Genomic DNA, 19,646 nt, shown 5'->3' with positions numbered 1-19,646 from the left:
TATGTTTGAGAGCAAGAAATCATGTGTTCTTTCAAAAGTGTCCTGCAGTTCTGTATACGTGAATAAGTCCATCCCTTTTAAGGAATTCGAAGTGGAGCTTACAACAAAACCCATCAAGGTTCATGAGAACTCCAGACTGGGTCAGTAGTTTGAGTGAGTTGCTCAAAGTGAGAATAAAAAAAGTCACTCTTAGTAATTTTTGACCCCCTCTATAGGCTTATTATCAGTAACAAGGCTATTGCAGCTCTGGAGACCTTTTTCATACTGTGCTGGGTAGTAGTTCATAAAACAATCAAAGGATTCTGGTTGGTCTTCTGTTTGCGTTGGGTTACTGTAAGAGCTGTAATCAGGTGGCTTGCATTCAAAATTGCATAAGAATGTAGGATTTGCCATTTTCAGAGCAATCCAATAACCCATCTAAAGTTTTTGGTCCAACAAGTGCAAGTACTAGATTCTTCAGAGGAAGAGGCAAGAAAACCTCCTAATGGACAGTTTTGAAATATATTGCACAACTGGGAAGTTGTTGTTTCTTTACCCCTTAATTTTAAGTCTGTCTTGAATTGGGAAAACCCGTGCCCCAAATTGTTGTTATTTACGTAATTGCCCTTTTTTAACCTTGCTTAGCCTGTGCCTAGCACCTTTGCTCATTCAGTAGTCTCGCTGCTACAGCGGGCTGCAGGAACATCTGTTTTTTCTGCTGAGTTCCTGAGAGATTTATAATATGTCAGGAATATTGGGCTAAGTGATTGGTCAGTTCTTCAAACACCTCCCCCTCCACCCCCACTTGTTTTAAGGAAATATTGCAACCGGTAAGTTGACAAAATCTACATGGACAGTAGTGATTTACACACATCAGTAACAGTCACCTTTTATAAGTCCTGGAGTTCACTGAATATATATAGTGTTGCTTTAGTGTATCTGTGGACATAAAATTGGTATGCTTATGCTCCCTTTCCCTGTCCTCTTCATATTCATAACTCGTGTTATGATTAATAAGCAGAATCCCAAAGGGGTTCTGGATTAGTTAGATGTCAGGTGGGCTTTAAAAGTCTCTCTAAGGTGGGGGTGGGATCCTTTTAATTCTAAAATGTCTCTATTGTTATTGATCTTATTAATCATTTTTATTTGATGTTTATGTGTGTATGTTCACATGAATTGTACATTGAAATGTTAAAACATTCTTGTTGTGCAGTAAGTGCACACCTATCCATACTTTGTTGTAAATTGGGGTGGAAGCAAAAGTTGCCATACAAATCTGTTTTCTGTGTTTGTGGTATGTCTTTAAATATTTTAATTTAGTGTTCATATTACAGTAGTATGCAGAAGCTGGTGAGTTCTGTGCTCTGCAAACATGGGGACAGACTACAGTTTTTTTCCAGAGAGATTGATTAGAAAAAATGTGAAGACCTAGGACCTAGGAGAGCTGATGGGGAGGCTGATGGGAACTGTCAACGCAGAGAAACTATTTTCACATATCTGTATAACTACAACAACTAGTAAATGATAGATGCAGGAACTTAAATATTATGTACAACAACCCTGCGATGACACCCCCCCCATACTGGCACTTTTACACTAAAATCACTTAGCCAGATATACCTATAATGTGACATGCGGTACTTGTACAATGGTTTTTCAACAAAGCAGGTTGCATTTAGATAATGTTAAATATGTTTCTATTTAATTTTTTTAATGTATTATCTGATCCATTCTAATAATATCACTAATATAAAAATAGTTAACTCATAAATATGCTTTCCTTTGTTCTTGTTCCCTCTGACATTAACATTTTTGTTATGAAAAGGCAATCAAAATAACTCTGAACATGTAGAGGAAATCAAAATATTTAATCAGAGATGCATTTTAATTGTAGTTTCATTGGATTATAGTGAAATATTTCAGAAGAAATTACTAAATTAGTACAGTGGAAAAGACTATAATGTATTACAGCTATTTGTTGGGGAGGGATCCTAACTGAAAATATTGCACTCTTCTTTGTGGGAAGATGATTTTTAAAAATGAGTAATTATTCCCAAAGTTATCATCAAGCTGCTAGAGAGGTGGCTGCCTGGGCCTGTGGGCTGCATGCTCATCCCCTCCAAATTGCCTGCAGACAATCAGTTGGACAGCCCTGTATGGGAAGACCAAACTTTGTTATATGTCCATATTATTTAATCCCTAATGTTTTTATAACACTTAATATATTGTTTGGATGTAAGAAAAATATGTAAAAAGAGCAGCGATTTAAGTAACTTTGAGCATTGGGCTGTTCTTCACGGAGAGTCCCTGTGGAAAGGGTGGTCAAAGAGGAACTAAACTGGGTGTACATCCAGAACACAGTTTTGGAAGATTGTTCAAATAAGGAATTGGGGAGCAAAGCTTATAGGTAAGCGCTGAATTTAGGCAAGACCGTCTGCTAAGGATGTCAGTAATGTAAAGGTATCTCCATTCAGAAAATTATAGGGCTAAAAGTGTAGTTGATGGAGACTGGAGACATGTTGAAATCGGAAAGAAATAAATGTTAGAAAAAAAGATGAAGTAAAAAAGCTATACAGTGGTACACATATGTCAGTGTAAGAATTTGGAAATTAGAAATCGTAATGCTGAAAAAGGATGTAGTAAGCATAACTGAAGCATAGTGGAATGCCAGAATTCAAAAGAATACTGTAATCCTGACTGTAAACTGTACTGAAACAGCAAGTTAGGTCATAGAACTTGGGAAGTAGCCTTATTTTTAACATACTTTATCATAAAATCTATAGAATTTGAGGGGAGCATACCATAGTAAAATCTGATTGGAAACAACTTCAAAGTCAGAAGAATAAAAAGCAGTCTAGGAGAACTAGGAGCGCTATACTTAAAAGCTTCCACATCAAAGGGATATTGAACGTACAAAATTAAAATAGATAAAAGGTTAACAGGCTAATTAAATCAGCTACTTACCCACAAACTGATCTGACGGAACAAATTTAGAGCAGAGTTTCCCAGGCTTTTCCAGCCCAAGACGCATTAATAAATTTTTTCTGTGGTGCACAACCCCCTCACTATTTTTTTTTGACCACGTACAAAGTCATTAGAGTGTAGCATGATGTAGCGTCTCATGTCTGCACCAGAACAGCAGCATTACACAATATACTTTGGTTTGGTCTACAAGACTAATTTTATATAAATGACACGCTTTTTTTATTTATTTTTCTAATGCATGACATTTTTTCCCAAAAATCTGCGACGTGCCTGTTAATTTCTAATGGGACACCAGTTGGGAAACTGTGGTTTAGAGAACCACATCCTAGCATGTTAAATTTATTTTCTTGAAGCAGCTAGTTTTGAGCACAAGGAGGAAAAACTTGATTTCTCCTAGACAATGCCAAAGTAGACTGTTAGACCACAGTGTGTGCTATATCTCCAGCTCTTTGTATTGTTAGCCAAGAACCCAAAGGTGTGTGATTTTTGGCCCATTGTTTTATACAGCTCTGGATCTTCAGCTGTTTAGAACTGCTTTGAAATTAGTAGGTTGGATCTGGCTTAAGGTGATAAGGGCATAATCCACTTCATAGGAATTTCCCAGATAGAAGAATGCAGCATTCAAACTAGGAAGCAGCCTACACAGCACTAAACATCCACTGTATCCATGTGCTTTGTACAAATGCTGTTCTGGACAGATGGTCTGTTTTTATCTATGTATTTCAAATACTGGGAATGCTGTGCTTTGCATTTATCTCTCAGAAAAATCTGTTTTGCAACAGCTATCTTTTTGAAAGCTTCTCTGGATATGGTTCAGTAGTTAGCAAGAACGATGACCTAGAGTAGGGGTGTCAAACATATGACCCATGGGCCAGATCTGGTCCATGAAGCCATGTAACCTGGCCAGCAGGTAGATAAACTGAGTCTGTACACATGTCCAGATCCTGTGTGCCTCATATGGTGCTCCAACTGAGACCTGAGCAATGCCCCATAGAGCGGGGAGGATCACCTCCTTGGACCTGCTTGAGATGCATCTGTGGATGCATGACAAGGTGTGGTTGACCTTCCTGACCACGTCCCCACACTGTTGGCCCATGTTCATTTTGGCATCAGTAATGACTCCCAAGATCCTTTTCTGCCTCTGCATTGACAAGAAGGGAGTTCCCCAGCCTGTAGGTATGCTGCTGCTTCTTCCTCCCCAGGTGCAGCACCTTGCACTTGTCAGTGTTGAAATCCATCCTGTTCTCATCTGCCCACCCCTGTAACCTGTCTAGGTCCAATTTCAAAGTATTCCTCCCTTCTAGCGTGCTCACATCCCCCCACATCTTGCTTGCTTGTGCTGTCTCAAGTTGTTCATGTCTTAATCAATTTAGTGTGAGTCAAGTTTCCTAACACAGCATCAGTACCTAAAAGGGATTTTCTATAGCAAAATTAAACAGAATACAGTAAAATCCTTGCTATCCGGTATTTAAATAACCGGAATCGTCACTAACCAGAATTTCTGGCTGACTGCGGGGATGGGGAAAGCTCGCACGTGGCAGCTGCCGCTGCTGCCCACCACCCTGCGCTGCTGCTGCTCTGTGTGCAGCCACCACACACACACACACACACACACTCACCCTCTTTCTCTCTCCGCTGGGGGCTGGGGAAAGCTCACACGTGGCAGCTCTGCATGCACGGCCCTGTGGTGCGGCTGCTTCGCTGCACTGCATGTGGCCACTGCCACGTTCTCCCCCACCCCCGCCCAGTGTTATCTGAAAACCCTGCCAGGTTATTTCAAATAACTGCAGTTTTTACATGACTGGCAATCCCCTTACCCCAGGGATACCGGATAACAGAGATTTTACTGTAGTGCTTAAATTTGGGCGCTCACATGGCAAATGAAATAAAGACAGAAAATTAGACAAAATTGGATATACCATAAGGCGGTTAGAGCTCAGAACAGTTTGCCCTAGTATTTTGCGCCAGGCAAACAACTCCTGTGTATTCATGTCTCACAATACCAGTACATAGGCCTTCAACAGCCAACAGGTTGTGGTGCCTATTGTCTAGTGTCTTAAAGAGTTTGCTCCACCCAGTCCATCAAAGCTGTACGTATTTAAGGAAAAAAGTGCTGCTATATGGCTAAGCAAGGAACAGCTACATTTACCATAATAGGGTTTTTCCCCATATAAGTATATTTTGGAGTTCTCTTGACCTTTTTTTGCATCATATGAGTTGAATTGGTTCCTCCCTTTTTTCCCCCAAAAGAAAGATCTAGAAAAAGAGGTTCAACAGTTGTCTGTCAGAAGTGGAAGTGTAGGCCTCCTACTTACTGTCAGAACGGAGAGGGAATCAGTAAGATTAGTGGGTGCATCTGCATGTGCCATTACGGTGATGTCATAAACTCCAGTGCAGTTTGCACCATTTACCGTGGCACCTTAATGGCATGTGTAGATGCTTGAACTGCTGTGGTCCAGGGTGCATGTACAGATGCTGCACTGGGGACTGTAGCAGTTTGAGTCAGGGTGGAACCAGACCTGGGCTAGCACGGGATCTGAGGGGTCAGCTCGGGGAGGTGGGGGGAGGGTGGCCTAGGCAGGGATCTGCCCCCTACTGCCTGGGCTGACCAGGCGCAGTCTACACCTGGGTCAATGTTTACGTGTCTTTAGGTGCAGTTATTTTCACTGCCGTAAGATAGTACTGTCAGAGACTACTAGCTTGCTGTGGTCTAATAGCATCGCACGTGTACACTGTGGTGCTTTACGCTGCAGCAAATTAGTCTACTGCCCAGTTAAGCATGTCTGTAGATGCACCCAGTGAGTGCATGTTGGCTGAGGCATTTCTGGATCATAATGCTTTTATGAATATGGTTCATATTATACGTTTTTATCAGTACCGCGTTATTTTCTTTTAGACAAGACAAGGTTTGAATCCCAGGGACTGTTGTTGTTTTTTCATCCACTCCAGAACTCTTAAGAGTAAATTTCCTGTCTTATAAGCAGTCTGATTGAAAGAGAGAAGATAAATGGCATAGTCTTTGCTCTTCTGGCATCTAGGCAAATTTCTATAGGTTCTTTCATTTTTGGCCAAGTCATAACTTCTAACAGTGGTATAAGAAACACAAATTCTTAACTTCATCAACATCTATGTGATGAAAATTTGGATTCTTACAGAAGAGAATGATGAAGGGGTTTCAGAGTTTGTGTTAGTTAAACTATTTAACTCTGATCTAACATCTTCCCTAGTAATTAACAGGTTTTCTTTATAGGTTATCAAACATTTTTTCCAAAAACTTGAGAGTATATGCCTAAGGAGTGGTTAAGGGTATTATGAATTTTGTAGAGAAAAGATAATGGCACTATTTCTGGACTTGCTGAAAATGTCCTCTCTGAGAAGTTGTTAGAATGGGATAAATGTGTAATAAAATATGCTTTGTGGTAACAATTTATTGTTTATTGCTGTAGTGCATATATAGATTATAGGTTTCCCTTACTTTATGCTGGACATGCGTTCCTGGAAAACGGCACATAACTTGAATTCGCATAAAGGGAACCCACTTTACAATGTAACAAATAGGGACCTCGCCTGTACTGTTCCAGGACCCCGACTGTACTGACCCCTGGGCCCATTTCTACCACTTTTACAAGACAGTTTTGGCACTCACCAACAGCAGACAGTACGCACAAGCATGCGGCACTATCATAATGGGGATGACAACTATAGAAACATGTGTCGCAGACAATGAGCAAGGAGCACAGATCCACACAGGAGACTGTATTTTGATGCGTGTCACTTCCCAAAATGCACCACACAAAGCTGCTGACTGCATGCTTCCACCACACCAATCACATAAGAGTGAATTAACCTCGCATCTAACACATTTTTGGTATAAAAAGGGTCATCGTATAAGAGTGAATTTTCACATATAGAACCTGCATAATCGCAGGTTTCTCTTGCTTTCGGAAGTTTCAGTTCACCAAAGATATCCTTGTGCTGTACAAATTGTCTCAAGGTTCTTCACTGTGGTTGTGTACAGCTGCTTTAGTAGCAATTGACAGGTCTGTTTTTGGTTATGCTGTTGCATGCAGGTGATGAGGCTGTTGGTTAACACCTTTGAATCTTATTATTTGGAAAAAAAGAATTCAGTTACATCAAGATAAATTTTTATATTATTTCTATAAGTCACTGGCTTTTAGAATTTACTAAAAAGCTGTTACCATCCTTAAAATTCATACATATGTTCTTTCTTAGCTTTTGACTCTTCCAGCACATGTTCTCAAGTTTCTGATTTTAGAGTATTAACGATTTTTGCTGTCATATAGAATTCTCTCAAAAATGTTTTGTTAGAGCTACTCAGAAATTAAACTGAAACAATTATAAAAACACATTGACTGTTTTTCATGTGCATGTCTTTATAGAACCATTCGCACGACCACATACTAGACGCAGGAGACTCAAGAAAGCAACAAGCTAACCAACACAACTACCGTACCAGATACGCATTAGAAGAAACTGCCAGGCCTGCTGAAGAGTTAGAAAATGGAAACAGTTCATCAGATGTAAGAGTTTAAATAACAAAGCAACATTTGAGATTATTTACATTGCTTCAAGTAGCTCTAGGAATTGCTGGTTTTGAAGTTCAAAATTTGTTTTTATTGTTGATCTTCAATTACATGCTCATCTACCTTTGCATAGGTGTTAAGGTAATAAACATTGCCTCCACATTTTATGCGTGCATGTGCACGCAAAATTTCTTAATGGTCATTTTCAGAAAATAATTACATGTGCAAGTCCTTAAAACTTCAGTGTAGCTTCAGTGTCCGTTTGTGTTCTTTCAGCAATTGACCTACATAATAACGTAAATTAGTCAGAAATGAGATTCTTGACATAAACATGAAACAGTTAGTTTGAAGAGATCAGTGTGCATTTAAGTCCACACTAATCAAAGACCATTTTTATTTGATATGTGTATAAGTTTAATAGTTTTATATGAGCAAATGAAGCATGAACTGCTGGTTTTGTTAGACTCTAGGTAACTAAATGAAAGAGGGAGGAGGACGAATCATATTATACAAATTCATGGAAAGCATGAGTGGAAGTCTAGAGTCAAATATGTAGAATAGGATTTTATAGCCAAAAGGAGATAGCTTATTTAAAAATAGCTAACTTTTTGAAAAGTTCAGGTGAAGAGCTGTTAAAAGACTTGCATATCTAAGTCTGTTTAAAATTCTGCCTCTATTCAGATGTTATACACTACTTACTTAAAGCATAATGTAATGACTTTGCTAATCCCTTGCACATGCAGATATTGTGCCCAGTTAGATTTCCTGCAATACAGGGTCATATTTTTAAAAGTGTGCACTAATTTCTTCAGTATTCTAAAATGCAGATTTGGATATACACAAATTTGGGAGGATAAAAAAATTTAAAAAGTTTATGGACTTTTAAAAACCCTTCCCTTCGTGCTGACACAAAATCTGGCTGTGGAGATGCGTCTGCATAATTGAGGATAAATTGCTACTTTAGATGTGCATACTTGAGTAGTATTAAGTTTAATTTGGGGTCTGAAGTGTTTGTATGGTTAAGAATATGACCCAAGTTTTAACACAAAGTCCGACAGAATTTTTAATAGTAGTCTGTGCCATTTACATATCATTATAAAACATTTTAGCACACTCTTGTCTGCATTACCAGTAGTTATGGAAATTGTGTTCATTGCTCTCCAACATGGAAGACAGCCATTTTGTTGATAGGGACCAACGCACATGATTTAATGAAGAAAGGCTTTGTAGGGGAAATAGAAAAATTAGTGAACGAAATTTAGGCCCCTGGTACATGATCATTTAATGGCACGATTGTATCTGTTCCCTAATCCCAGCAATTATGCCTCCTGCCACTAATCGTGGAAGCCAGGGAAGGTAATAAATAGGGGATCAATAACTCCATATATGTCCAGTTCAGTGCTCTCCCTTCAAAGCAAGTGGTGCATTGCAGGGTTGGTTTGCAGGCAGGACATGCGGTTTTGGGGTTGGGGATCAGATTCCAGTTGTGCCATTACGGCTTGCCAGCACAGGGCAAGCCTGAGATCATGATCTCCCCTATACCAGCAAGTAGAAAACCAGCTGCCTGGCAAACCAATGTGGTCCCAGGGCTGGGACAGACAACCACAAAACTATTCTGTAAAATGTGTAATAATTTTGCAGCTGGTTTCCTTTGCACCTTAAACTGAATGTGTGGCAGAGTCCCTACCATGCAGCTTGGTGCCAGCTGCATGGTGCAGTTCGTCTCTACCCCAGGACTGCACTGGAGCTGGTTTGAGACTCCAGTGTGGTCTAAGGCTGGAACCAGCAATCAAGTGGATGTGGAGTTGTCAGTTGATTGTCATTTTCAGCACTGGGACTGTACCAGAGCCAGTTCAGGGCTCCAGTGTGATTCTGGGGCTTTGACTGACAATTGGCTGATTGTACCTCCTAGCCCTGGGACCACACTGGGGGCCTGTCCCAGGGCTGTGCTATGTAGCCAGCATCAGGCTGCATGGCAGGGACTCTGCCACACATTCAGTTTTTCTCCTCCCTCTTTTCATGTGTGTGAAGGCTTTCAGGTGTTGTTTTTGTAGAGGCTTGCTGGTTCAGCATTAATTTTTTCTACTTAAGCGTTTAAGAGATTATATAATAGGGTTACAGTTTAGTACACTTTTAAAAAGTTAAATTTAGCATAGTAAATATGATATAAACCTGGAAAAGATTATTTTTGAAAAAAAATCAATCTTTATTTTAGAGGGTCCACTTCTGTGGAAAGGGTAGATTGGTTCATGTAATGGGGTAGGTACTATTGTAAGGACTTGGATATCTTGATGGACAATTTCACGTGCTATGACAGACCCCCTTTTTTCAGTAATGGAATCCAAAGTGCAAGCAATGTTTTTATCTTGGACTTCCCTTGATTTTTTTTGTTTGTTTTGAGGCATTTTTTAAATCTCTGAAAAGTAATTATGTAAGCATGGCTTATATAACCAATCTTCCTGTAAATAAATAATGTTAGCTTACTTTGATAACAGAAGCCTTCTGGATTTTTTTCTTTTTAACTACTATTGGCTCTGCAGGACCAGTTTAATAGCAAGATGATAAATCTCTTTTCTTCTATTCCTTTACAAATTGTTAACTAAATTTCAGCTGAAGTTTTTGTATCTCTCACCTGTTACCTGTCTGCAGTCACACTGACTGCAAAGGGGTTGCACGTGTGTAATTGATATGGTAAAATGTTGCCTGCATGATCTTTATAGAGATTGCATGAGAGAAAGAGAGCCCACCCTGATTTATAAGAACTGCAGGTGTATGGTTTTTGTAAAAGAAAAATCTTTAGAAATTGAACAAATTTGACCTGAAAATGGATCCAAATCGTTAATCCCTCAAAACGTATTTTATTTATTATTTTTTAGTAAAAATCAAAATAAAAGCGGTACATTTATTTTTTATAACATTTTTTCCTACATAACCTTAATGTTCATCATTTGTGAAATATTTGACCTACAGCTGATAAGCAAAAAATCTTTCACTGACTCTTTATCAGATTCCAGTCTCTTTTAGATAGATAACATCAATGAAGCTGTTTTTATTCATGTTTCATTGTTATTGTTAAATTCACCAGCATGGCTGCACATGCGATATTTATTTTTTCAATTAATTTTCCTTTGGGTGTGGGGGGAGGCTAGGGGAGATACTTTACATGGTATTGGAATACTTCATTTTCACTATTATGAGTTTGCAAGATATATTTAAATTATTTCTCAGAAAATATAGCTCAGCCTATATGTGTGAGATGCAGTGTTTTCTGTTAATTTGTGGTGAGAAATATATACAGTGCATAGAATATGCTTGGTTACATATGCTTAAACTTTTCGCTGAGTGCTGACTATCTTATTTCTACTTGGAGCACTGGGCAGTTGATTGGAATTTTTTTAAAATTAAAACAGTTTGATCTGTGGTATGAACTAAGAGATGTCAAAGCCATTTATGCAATAACTGTAGTAGTACTACAGTTCCATATAGAGGACCCAGCTGAGATCAGGCCTCCACTGTATATACATTATATAAGTAAAGTAAAAGACAGCCCTGGCTTCCAAAGATGTGAAAATTGAAATGGGCAAGAAAAGGTTGGGGGCAGGGGGGCGCAGATGATTATAACAGGTCATTACAGAACAGAGAACAGAACCACAAACTACCTGTGTGTTGTTCCAGTGCTCAGTCCACTACAACATGCTACCTTTTGGTTTTGCTCTCATTTAAATAGCTAAGGACACAGTCAAACCTGTGCAAAGAGAATTCATACCTGACCATCAAAATGCTATTTTTCATATATACTAAACCCCTGAAAGATGACATTTACAATAGAAAGATTGACTCCGAATTTTAATCATGCTCTTGAGTGGTCATGTTATAATTAATACTTCGTTATTATACCACAGAGTAACTGTCACATACTTCCTTATCAGGAAGGAGAAATAGTTGTTGCCAGTGGTGGAACATCAGAAGATGATGAGAGAGCATGGCACAGTGATGGCAGTTCTAGGTAAGTGACAGCATACAAAGAAAAATAGTTGTACTTTTTAAGTCTTGTATTTTGCCTTCTCTGCTTATTCCATTAACATTAATGAAAACTGAAAATGAAGGTGAAAAACAAGGACACAGTTACCTAATCTTGTTGTCTGTATGTAATGCTGCTGTCAATCCTTGAATGACACTTTAATGTAGCCCATAATGTAACTAGAGTTCTGTGAAAAGCTCTTATATACAAGGCAGTAACTATAAGCATTAGTTCCTTGAACTGAATTGTTCTACTTAGCCATGAAGACACATGCAGTTAAGTTCTGTATAAATAAAAATAGGCATCCGTTCAAGAACATACAACTTTCAGGCAGTGGGGGAAGGGAGGAGTGAAAGTAGGGGAGGAGCATAAAACAATTAAAAAAAATAAGTAAAAATTGGAAAGGAGAAAAAAAGTTAATTCTGTAATATAGAGAAGAAACAAGGCAGTAAATATCTTCAGTGTCAGGACATGGAAGGACACTTTTTCAGTTCATCACGAAGGAACTTGAACCAAAAAAAAGGTTGGAAACCACAGCACTAAGGAATGATGATCTCTTCACTGTTATGCAGTAAGGTAGAATCTGATTGCTGATATCCAGATTTTTAGTTAAGTAAAATTAAGACAGTTTGAGATTTGTTTTCATATTTTTAAAAAGTACTAAATTTAAAGAGATTTTTTTGTGGGAAATGGCACGATAGGACTCCTTCACTCTTTAAAAACTGAGGAGGAAGAAATGCATCTGGAAGCTGAACATCAGTTACGGGGGGAAAATTACAATGTCATTTAACTTGATGTGGAGGAAGAACAAGACATGAGTTTAATTCCCAACAGTTTAGGCATATATAGGACAGGAATGGGAAATATGCTTTTAACTCATTTGCTAACAATGGAAGATGCTGTTGATACAGCATGTAGAGAAGGAAATTAGATTTCCCACAAATAAGTGATAAAGATCTATATTAGAAATAGATGTGACAGCTATCATCAACAAACTACAGTCAAAGCTTTTAGAGCCATATAATGTACACTTGCAGTCTAGGGTATTATTAATTGTCTAGAGCAGGGGTGTCAAATACAGTTGGGGGCATGGCCTGCTGCTGAATCTGGAACCATCTGGCCCCACTGGTTCTGGCCGTTGGCAGGAAACTTGGCTTGATACCACTGCCAGCATACCCCTCACCACTGCCACAGTGAGCACTGAAGCAGTCCTCACCCTGAGCTGGAACTGACTTTCAAGGAAACCCATGGTCCAGATGCACCCAGGTAAGTGACACCCCAGTCTAGAGTGATGGGGGAAGAAGGGAGTTGGATTGTATTGAAGACTGTTCCTTATCCCTGTTTCCACTTTGCAAGAATAGCTTCTTAGTACTTTAAGAAACAGGAGGTTGAGAGAACAGTAAGTGTTCCAGGGAAGCTGTTGAACTTTTGTACAGCAGAGGGGAGGCGCACAGTCCCTTCTCCTATTGTTTGATTGGTCAGGCAATTGGCTTCCACTCATAAGACTAATAGCAGTCCCACACAACTGATTTGAGAAACAGTACCCTTTGAAATAAAACCCACGGCAAATAGCTGGAGCACCTCAATGGTCCTACATAGCTGTTTGCTGTGGCTATGTATTCTACTAGCTATGGAGTTGTCAACCGGGGATACGCGTACCCTTAGGGGTACACGGGGGCAGGTGGGCCACCCGCCCTGCATCCAGCTGCTCGCCACTCTGCCCCCCTGCCCAGCCACTCACCCCCCCCCCTCGGGGTACACTTATTAAAAAGGGGGCTGTTGGGGGGTACACTTATTAAAAAAGGTTGAAAACCCCTGCACTGGCTAGTTCACACATCCTTATGTTTCTTAGCCCTCTGAGAACAAGCTAAGCTCCACTGTAAATGCATACCTGTATAAAGGCAGTTATTTCACATAGCAGTGTAAATACTATTGTACTTTTAAAAAATCCTTAGATTTCTATCAACTGTTTTAATTCTGCCCCTTTACCCTGACTTTTCCGCTTACTCGTTTGCCATGGGAAAACGCGATAAAACACGGCTTTTCTCTTTTTAAGCAGAAAAATGCAGGAAGTGGCAGGTTTCCCCTTGCAGGCTGGCAGAGTTCCAGCCTGCAAGGGGTTGGGGGAAGCGGGAGGAGGCAATTGGGCAGGGAGTGCCACATGCATGTGTGCATGCACATTGACGCACCCATAGTAAGGGAGGGAGGGAAGGAGTTGGGCAGAGCTAGAGCTGGGACTGGGGGCACTGCCCAGCCAAGGTGGTCTGTGAGGCTTGGGGCCCAGGGCCAGAGAGGGAATGTGCGACTGCAAGGCCTGGGCAAAGAGTGGGACAGAGCAGGGCAGGGAGTCTTGGTATGTTGCCAGGAGCCCTGTGCTGCCATGGTGAAGCACACCACCTGCCCACCCAGCAGCAGCAGGGGTTGCAGCATGGAGTTAAGCACCCTGCTGATACCAGGCAGGGAGTGCCTCGCCATGGTGACTCGGCTTCCAGCAATGGCACTGAGCCTGCTTGCCCTGCCCCTGGAGTGAGGGCAGCAGAGCAGAAAGCTCCAAACCTGCCCTGCCCCCCCAAGCTCCACTCCATCCATGCCACTTGTGTAGGTGCGGGAGCTGGGCTCCATACTCCACTCAGGCTGCTGCAGCTGCTGCTTCCCATGAGCAGCAGCCGGGGCTGGGACGCTGCTGGGGTGGGGCAGGGGGCTGCGGATCCAGGTCCCTGCCAATGTTCTCTAAGGTTTAGCGATCCGTGAGCAATCCTGGCTGGGAGTGCACGGGTATCTGTGCCCCGCCCCTCCCCCCTCCTGCAGCAGCCTGTGCCCAGCTTGGGGTGGGTGGCAAGCAACCGGATGTGAAGCCACCCGTGGCAGCAAGGGGAATGTCAGCGCCCTCTTGCTACAGCACTGGGCTTCCCCCCCGCCAGGCTGGTGCTCAGGGGCCATGGCCTTCTACTACTCCCGCCATCGATACGTCACTGTGTGCACGGCATTAAAAAGTTATTGCACGTCATGATTTTTTTTATTGTGTGCGGCCGTGCACGCACGCAGCTTAGAGGGAATGCTGGCCCCATAGCCCTGGCAGCCTCTTTTAGAAAGGGGGGGAGGGCTGCGGGTGGGAAGTAAAGGTCACTGACACGGCCAGGGGGCTGTGGGTTGGGAGTGAGGGGCACTGGCACAAGGGCTGCTCAGAGCTACAAAGCAGTGGGTGCACATCAAGCAGCAAGAATTTATAGGTATTTAGAATTTATTTGATTATAGTGACTGATGCCCTGGTAGGCTTCCTAATTGCCTTAAAATTGTAAATATATCAATAAAACATTGTGTTCAACTGGTATCTATATATGGATCTTGGGGGTTTAACCAGATCATTTACAGTCTTTAAACAGAGAAAACCTGTTTATCAGATGGATTGCCCAATAGTTCACAGATTTCAAAGCCAGATGCCCCTATGTTTTCTTCATAGGAAGAAAAACAAGATATAAAGGAGGCAATTTAAAATATGCTGCAACTAATTTCGGCAGACAGCTATCCAACAATACCTCACATACTGAAGATTGTATTTCTGTCTCATCAGAAAACCATTATCAGCTCTTCAACCATCCATATGAGGTCCCAACCTACTCCTAGTACACCACCATGTCCCTATGAGTCCCTTTTTAAATTATTGACCTATCCCAGACACTAGGAGTCTGACTTCTTCCCCACCTTCTTAAACAGATTATTTCCCCAAGGCCACCGCTTGCTTCAGAGCATCAGAAACTGAATCACCTATTCAATAAGTACCTGAGCTCATGCCCACCAAGCTTTGAAACTTTGAACTTACTACCTGCAGCAGGGGGGCACAACTCAACCTTTACTGGAGGTCAGTTGTAAGGTACAGATCCTAATAGAGAGTCATTACTAACAGGATCTCTCTCTGACTGAATGCAAGCACTCTGCAGGATTGCAGGTGGGAAATCTATGCAAGCACACCCACAGATTAAAGAGTCACTGCACAGCAAAGATGCAGGATTTGCTGTTTTGTTTTGCAAATCTTTTTTCAGTTTACAAAATGTTTTAATCATGAGTTATGGCAGGGAAGGCAAAAAATAAAAACAATATCTACCCAACCCTGGTTTATCTGCTAGCACAGGAACAATTCCTTTCTAGCTGCAAAAAGGCAGTTAGTACAATGACAACAAACCCCCAACCCCAGACCCTATTTTTGGGTCCTTGATGAAAATAGTTTATCCTGATTTTGTTCTGGAAATGATTTTTTTTCAACGCTTTATTTTATTTTATTTTAAACTTCTTTTCCATATCATCCCTAGTGACTACTCTAGTGATTATTCTGACTGGACAGCAGATGCAGGAATTAATCTGCAGCCACCAAAGAAAATTCCTAAACTTAAAACCAAGAAAGCAGAAAGCAGTTCAGAGGATGAGGAAGGAACAGAAAAACAAAAGAAGCAAATTAAAAAAGAAAGGAAAAAAGGGAATGAAGATAAAGATGGACCAACAACATCACCAAAGAAAAGGAAACCCAAAGAAAGAAAACAAAAGGTTTGAAACACTTTGTAGGTTATAAGACACATACCACAAAAGGATCTAAATGACTCGAATAGGTTGAGCAGCTGTATACAGCCTTACATACAGTCCAGTTTGAAATTACAGTTCGTTTATATTCTAGAAGTACCGATCATTGCAAATGTTGGCTCTTTTTGTGAGGTCTCTAAGGGTATGTACATGTGATACATTTAGGTCATCCTAAGCAAAGTTAGGGCAATCTAAATGCTCTAGTCTTCAGGCACTCATCGGGCTTACATTGCCCTAAAAATGGTGAACCTAATCTAAACTACAAAAAAAAGGGTGAACCAGATCAGCAAAGGGTTACTCTGGCCTAGCGAATGCTGGCACATGTTCACAGCATAACCTCAGGGCTGTGGTGAGGGCTGTGCTGTGCAGTTTTAATACCCCTGAACCTGACCAGGCTATCTGCCAAAAGGAATCTGGCAGAAGGCAAGATCTAGAATTACGTAGAGTTTTGCCTGTATTAGGGAGCTAAGGCTGGATGACATTTTAGGAAGAACTGTTTGATTCAGTATGAATCAAAGGAAGGGTAACGACTTTGTTTAGCCTTGCCAGTTGCAGTGGTTGGGATGCAAGAGGTCTTGTATTACAAAAATGTGTCCAGCTGGTGTATAAATCTTAAAGGGAGTTATGGCGGGGCTTGTGTGTTTGGTGTACAGATTACTCCATTACAGCTTCAAGTTTTGGCTGACCTGACTAAGCTTCCCTTTACTATAGTACTGGAATTGTCAAGGTCCCCACCTCTTCTATCACTCATGCTGTAACCTTTGTATGGGTGATGAATCTTTTTATTTATGGTATCCATGGTAAAAAAAAGAGTTCTCTGTAATATATCTGGCTGCAGTATACTTTTTAATTTCCTTTGGGAGGTGTGTTGGGATTGAGAAGGCAACTTTAAGAAGGGAAATTACACAAAAATGAGGAACTTCGTTAGAAATAAGTTAAAAAGGAGCAGTGATTCTTAACTAGGGTGCTAAACAAATAAGCACAGGCTAAATCTTGTCCATTCCTGGATGATCCTCCCACCACCAATGCCCAGCCCCGGGCAAGTAAGCACTATAATATAATTAGTTTTTTCAATTGGTGTCACTTAATTCACAAAAGTTATGGAGGGGTGCCTCAAGTCCAAAAGTTGAAAAACTGTATTAGAGGCTCAGAAAAATGTGTACCACAAATCAGGAAGGGTACCAAGTGGTTCCCTAAAGCCCCTTTATAGCTTAATAGCAGAGTTAAAGAGGCCATTTGAGGCAGAGGCATGCTCAAATGATGACAACAGGAAAGATTACAAACTTGAGCAGGGCAGGTGTAAAAGCAAAATAAGGTAAGCAAAACAAAGAATTTTGAGGAGTGTCTAGTAAAAGATGCTGAAGTTGATCTTAAAGTCTTTAAAAATACAGAAGCAGGAAGCCAGTGAGAGAATCGAATGGGCTATTAGATGACCGGGGATAAAAGGTGCACTCGGGCATGAAGAAGCCATAGCAGAGCAGCCAAATGAACTCTTTGAATTGTTTTTTACAGCAAAAGATACGGAGGAAATTCCCATGCCAGATCAGTTCTTCCTAGTAGATAAGTCTGAAGAGCTGGACCACATTGAAGTGACAAAGAAAAGGCTTTGGAACAGATCAATAAATTAAATACTAATAAGTCACCAGGACCTGAAGGCATTCACCTAAGAGTTCTGAAGGAACTTCAGGGTGAAATTGCAGAACTGTTGGTAGCAGTATGTAATCTAGTTACAATGACCTCTGTGCCAGAGTACTGGTGGGCTGCCAGTATAGCACCGATCTTCCAGACAGTATTGGCTTTACTTTGCAGCCTAAGATTCTCTTATTTTTGTGTGATGGAACATAGAATTTTGACCATTTCTAGTGTTTAAATATTTCAACTTTCATACTTGGAGAATGCAGAGAGCTAAATACATTTATGCTTTGTATATATTAAATGCATGGTAAAGAAATTTACATTAATTTTTTTTAAATTAAAAATCCTCTCATGTGGCTGCTTTATTATAAAATGATCCTAAACATTTTAATAACATTTCTATTTGTCAGAAAAATATTTTCTTTCTTATATGAATGATAATCAGAAAATTTATCTTTGACTTTGGCAAAACAATATTATCTTTACAGGATATATTGAATTTTGGTAAAGAGAGATTTATTTCTTACTACTGTATTCTGTGCATTTTCTTTAGAGATTGGCTGTGGGCGTGTTGGCAGAGAACGGCCTGACTTTGGAAGAGTGGCTGCCTTCAGCCTGGATTACAGATACTATTCCCCGTCGATGTCCATTTGTGCCGCAAATGGGTGATGAGGTATTTTTGTTTTTCTCAGCCTTCTTAACTCTCATGTCCGGTTTTTAAGGTTCTTTGATATACGTTTTAAAGACAGAGATGTAATTACTTTTTGGTAGTGTTTGAAATACTTTGGGGTTGATTTACAGTCAAGCTATAAAAGTACTTAAATAAAAATCACTTTCATTCAGAATTGACATTTTTGTATTTATGTCCCTCACAGGCTTTCTCTCTCTCCTCCAGAGTCTTCTAGACTCTGTCTTGTTTAAGTTATATTTTTATTTTTCCACGCAGGTGAGGTGTCTTTTGTTATACTGTGTTCACTTGGTGCTGCTTCCATAATATGAACTTTTGGGAAGGCTTCATCTATTGTCATCTGTTGCTCTATAGTGTCCTGTACACTCAAGTATATATAATAAATAAAATAAGCCAAATACATTAAAGCTTGCTATATAAAATTACATCTGAGACATGTTCAGATCAGTTTCACAGAAAATATCCAAGTTTGCAGACTAAATGTTGAGTGGACTTTTGTTTGGAGTTTATGTAAAGATGTTTAGCTTAAATTTAAAGTTACTTTTTTTTTATGTGTTAAATTGGAGGTAACCCAATATATTAGATAACTTTCATAATTCATATTTAGAGTCTCCATTGATTTTATTTCTATTCATATGTAGTTAAAAAGTTCAGAGCAGTTCTGCATTTTCTGTAGTGCAGGGAAACTACAAGAGGTAATATGGTGTTAAGTAGGGCTGTACGAAGCTTCAGTAGCTGATTCGATTCGGAGGAGATTCGGCCCAATTCAGGGACCAAATCTCTGACTCTGAATTGAATCGGGAGACCAAGTAAAAGCTCCAAATCAATTCGGAAAAGCTTCAGAAAAGATTTGGCTGATTCGGAGATTTGGCCATAGACTAAACGCAGTTGATAGCTGCCTCCAGCTGGTAAGTCTGTTGGGGTTGGGGGAGGGAGGAGGGAAGAGGTGTGGGGGAGGGAGGGAATGGGTGCTATGCCCTGCTGCCGCTTTCCCAGCCAGAGCAGGGGGGCGGGATGTGGGTGGGACTTGCTCCAGGCGGAAGGTGGCAAGCGGCAGCAGGGCATAGCCCCCACTCCCGGTGCTACCGCTTCCTGCACCCCGCCCGCATTGGCTGGCAAGTGGCAGAGCCCCTGCTCCCAGTGCTGATGTGGGTGTGGCAGTGCTGGAGCGGGGGCTATGCCATGCTGCTGCCCAGAGCAAGTTGTACCTGCATCGTGCCCT

The 19,646-nt window shown here is 40.7% G+C and overlaps 1 protein-coding gene across 2 annotated transcripts in view; it reads left to right on the top strand.

Moving 5' to 3' along the window:
* Positions 1 to 19,646, top strand: part of PHIP (pleckstrin homology domain interacting protein) — a 155,124-nt gene that overhangs the window by 97,899 nt on the left and 37,579 nt on the right. For both annotated transcript variants that reach the window (XM_025215870.1, XM_025215869.1), the window contains 4 exons: positions 7,365 to 7,505; positions 11,411 to 11,514; positions 15,837 to 16,068; positions 18,290 to 18,409. In XM_025215870.1, the coding sequence (XP_025071655.1) occupies positions 7,365 to 7,505; positions 11,411 to 11,514; positions 15,837 to 16,068; positions 18,290 to 18,409 (597 nt within the window). The remainder of the gene's footprint in view (positions 1 to 7,364; positions 7,506 to 11,410; positions 11,515 to 15,836; positions 16,069 to 18,289; positions 18,410 to 19,646) is intronic.

Source organism: Alligator sinensis, unplaced genomic scaffold (assembly GCF_000455745.1).
Source record: "Alligator sinensis unplaced genomic scaffold, ASM45574v1 scaffold684_1, whole genome shotgun sequence".
NCBI classification, from domain to species: Eukaryota; Metazoa; Chordata; order Crocodylia; family Alligatoridae; genus Alligator; species Alligator sinensis.
This window is presented reverse-complemented; position numbering and strand designations above follow the sequence as displayed.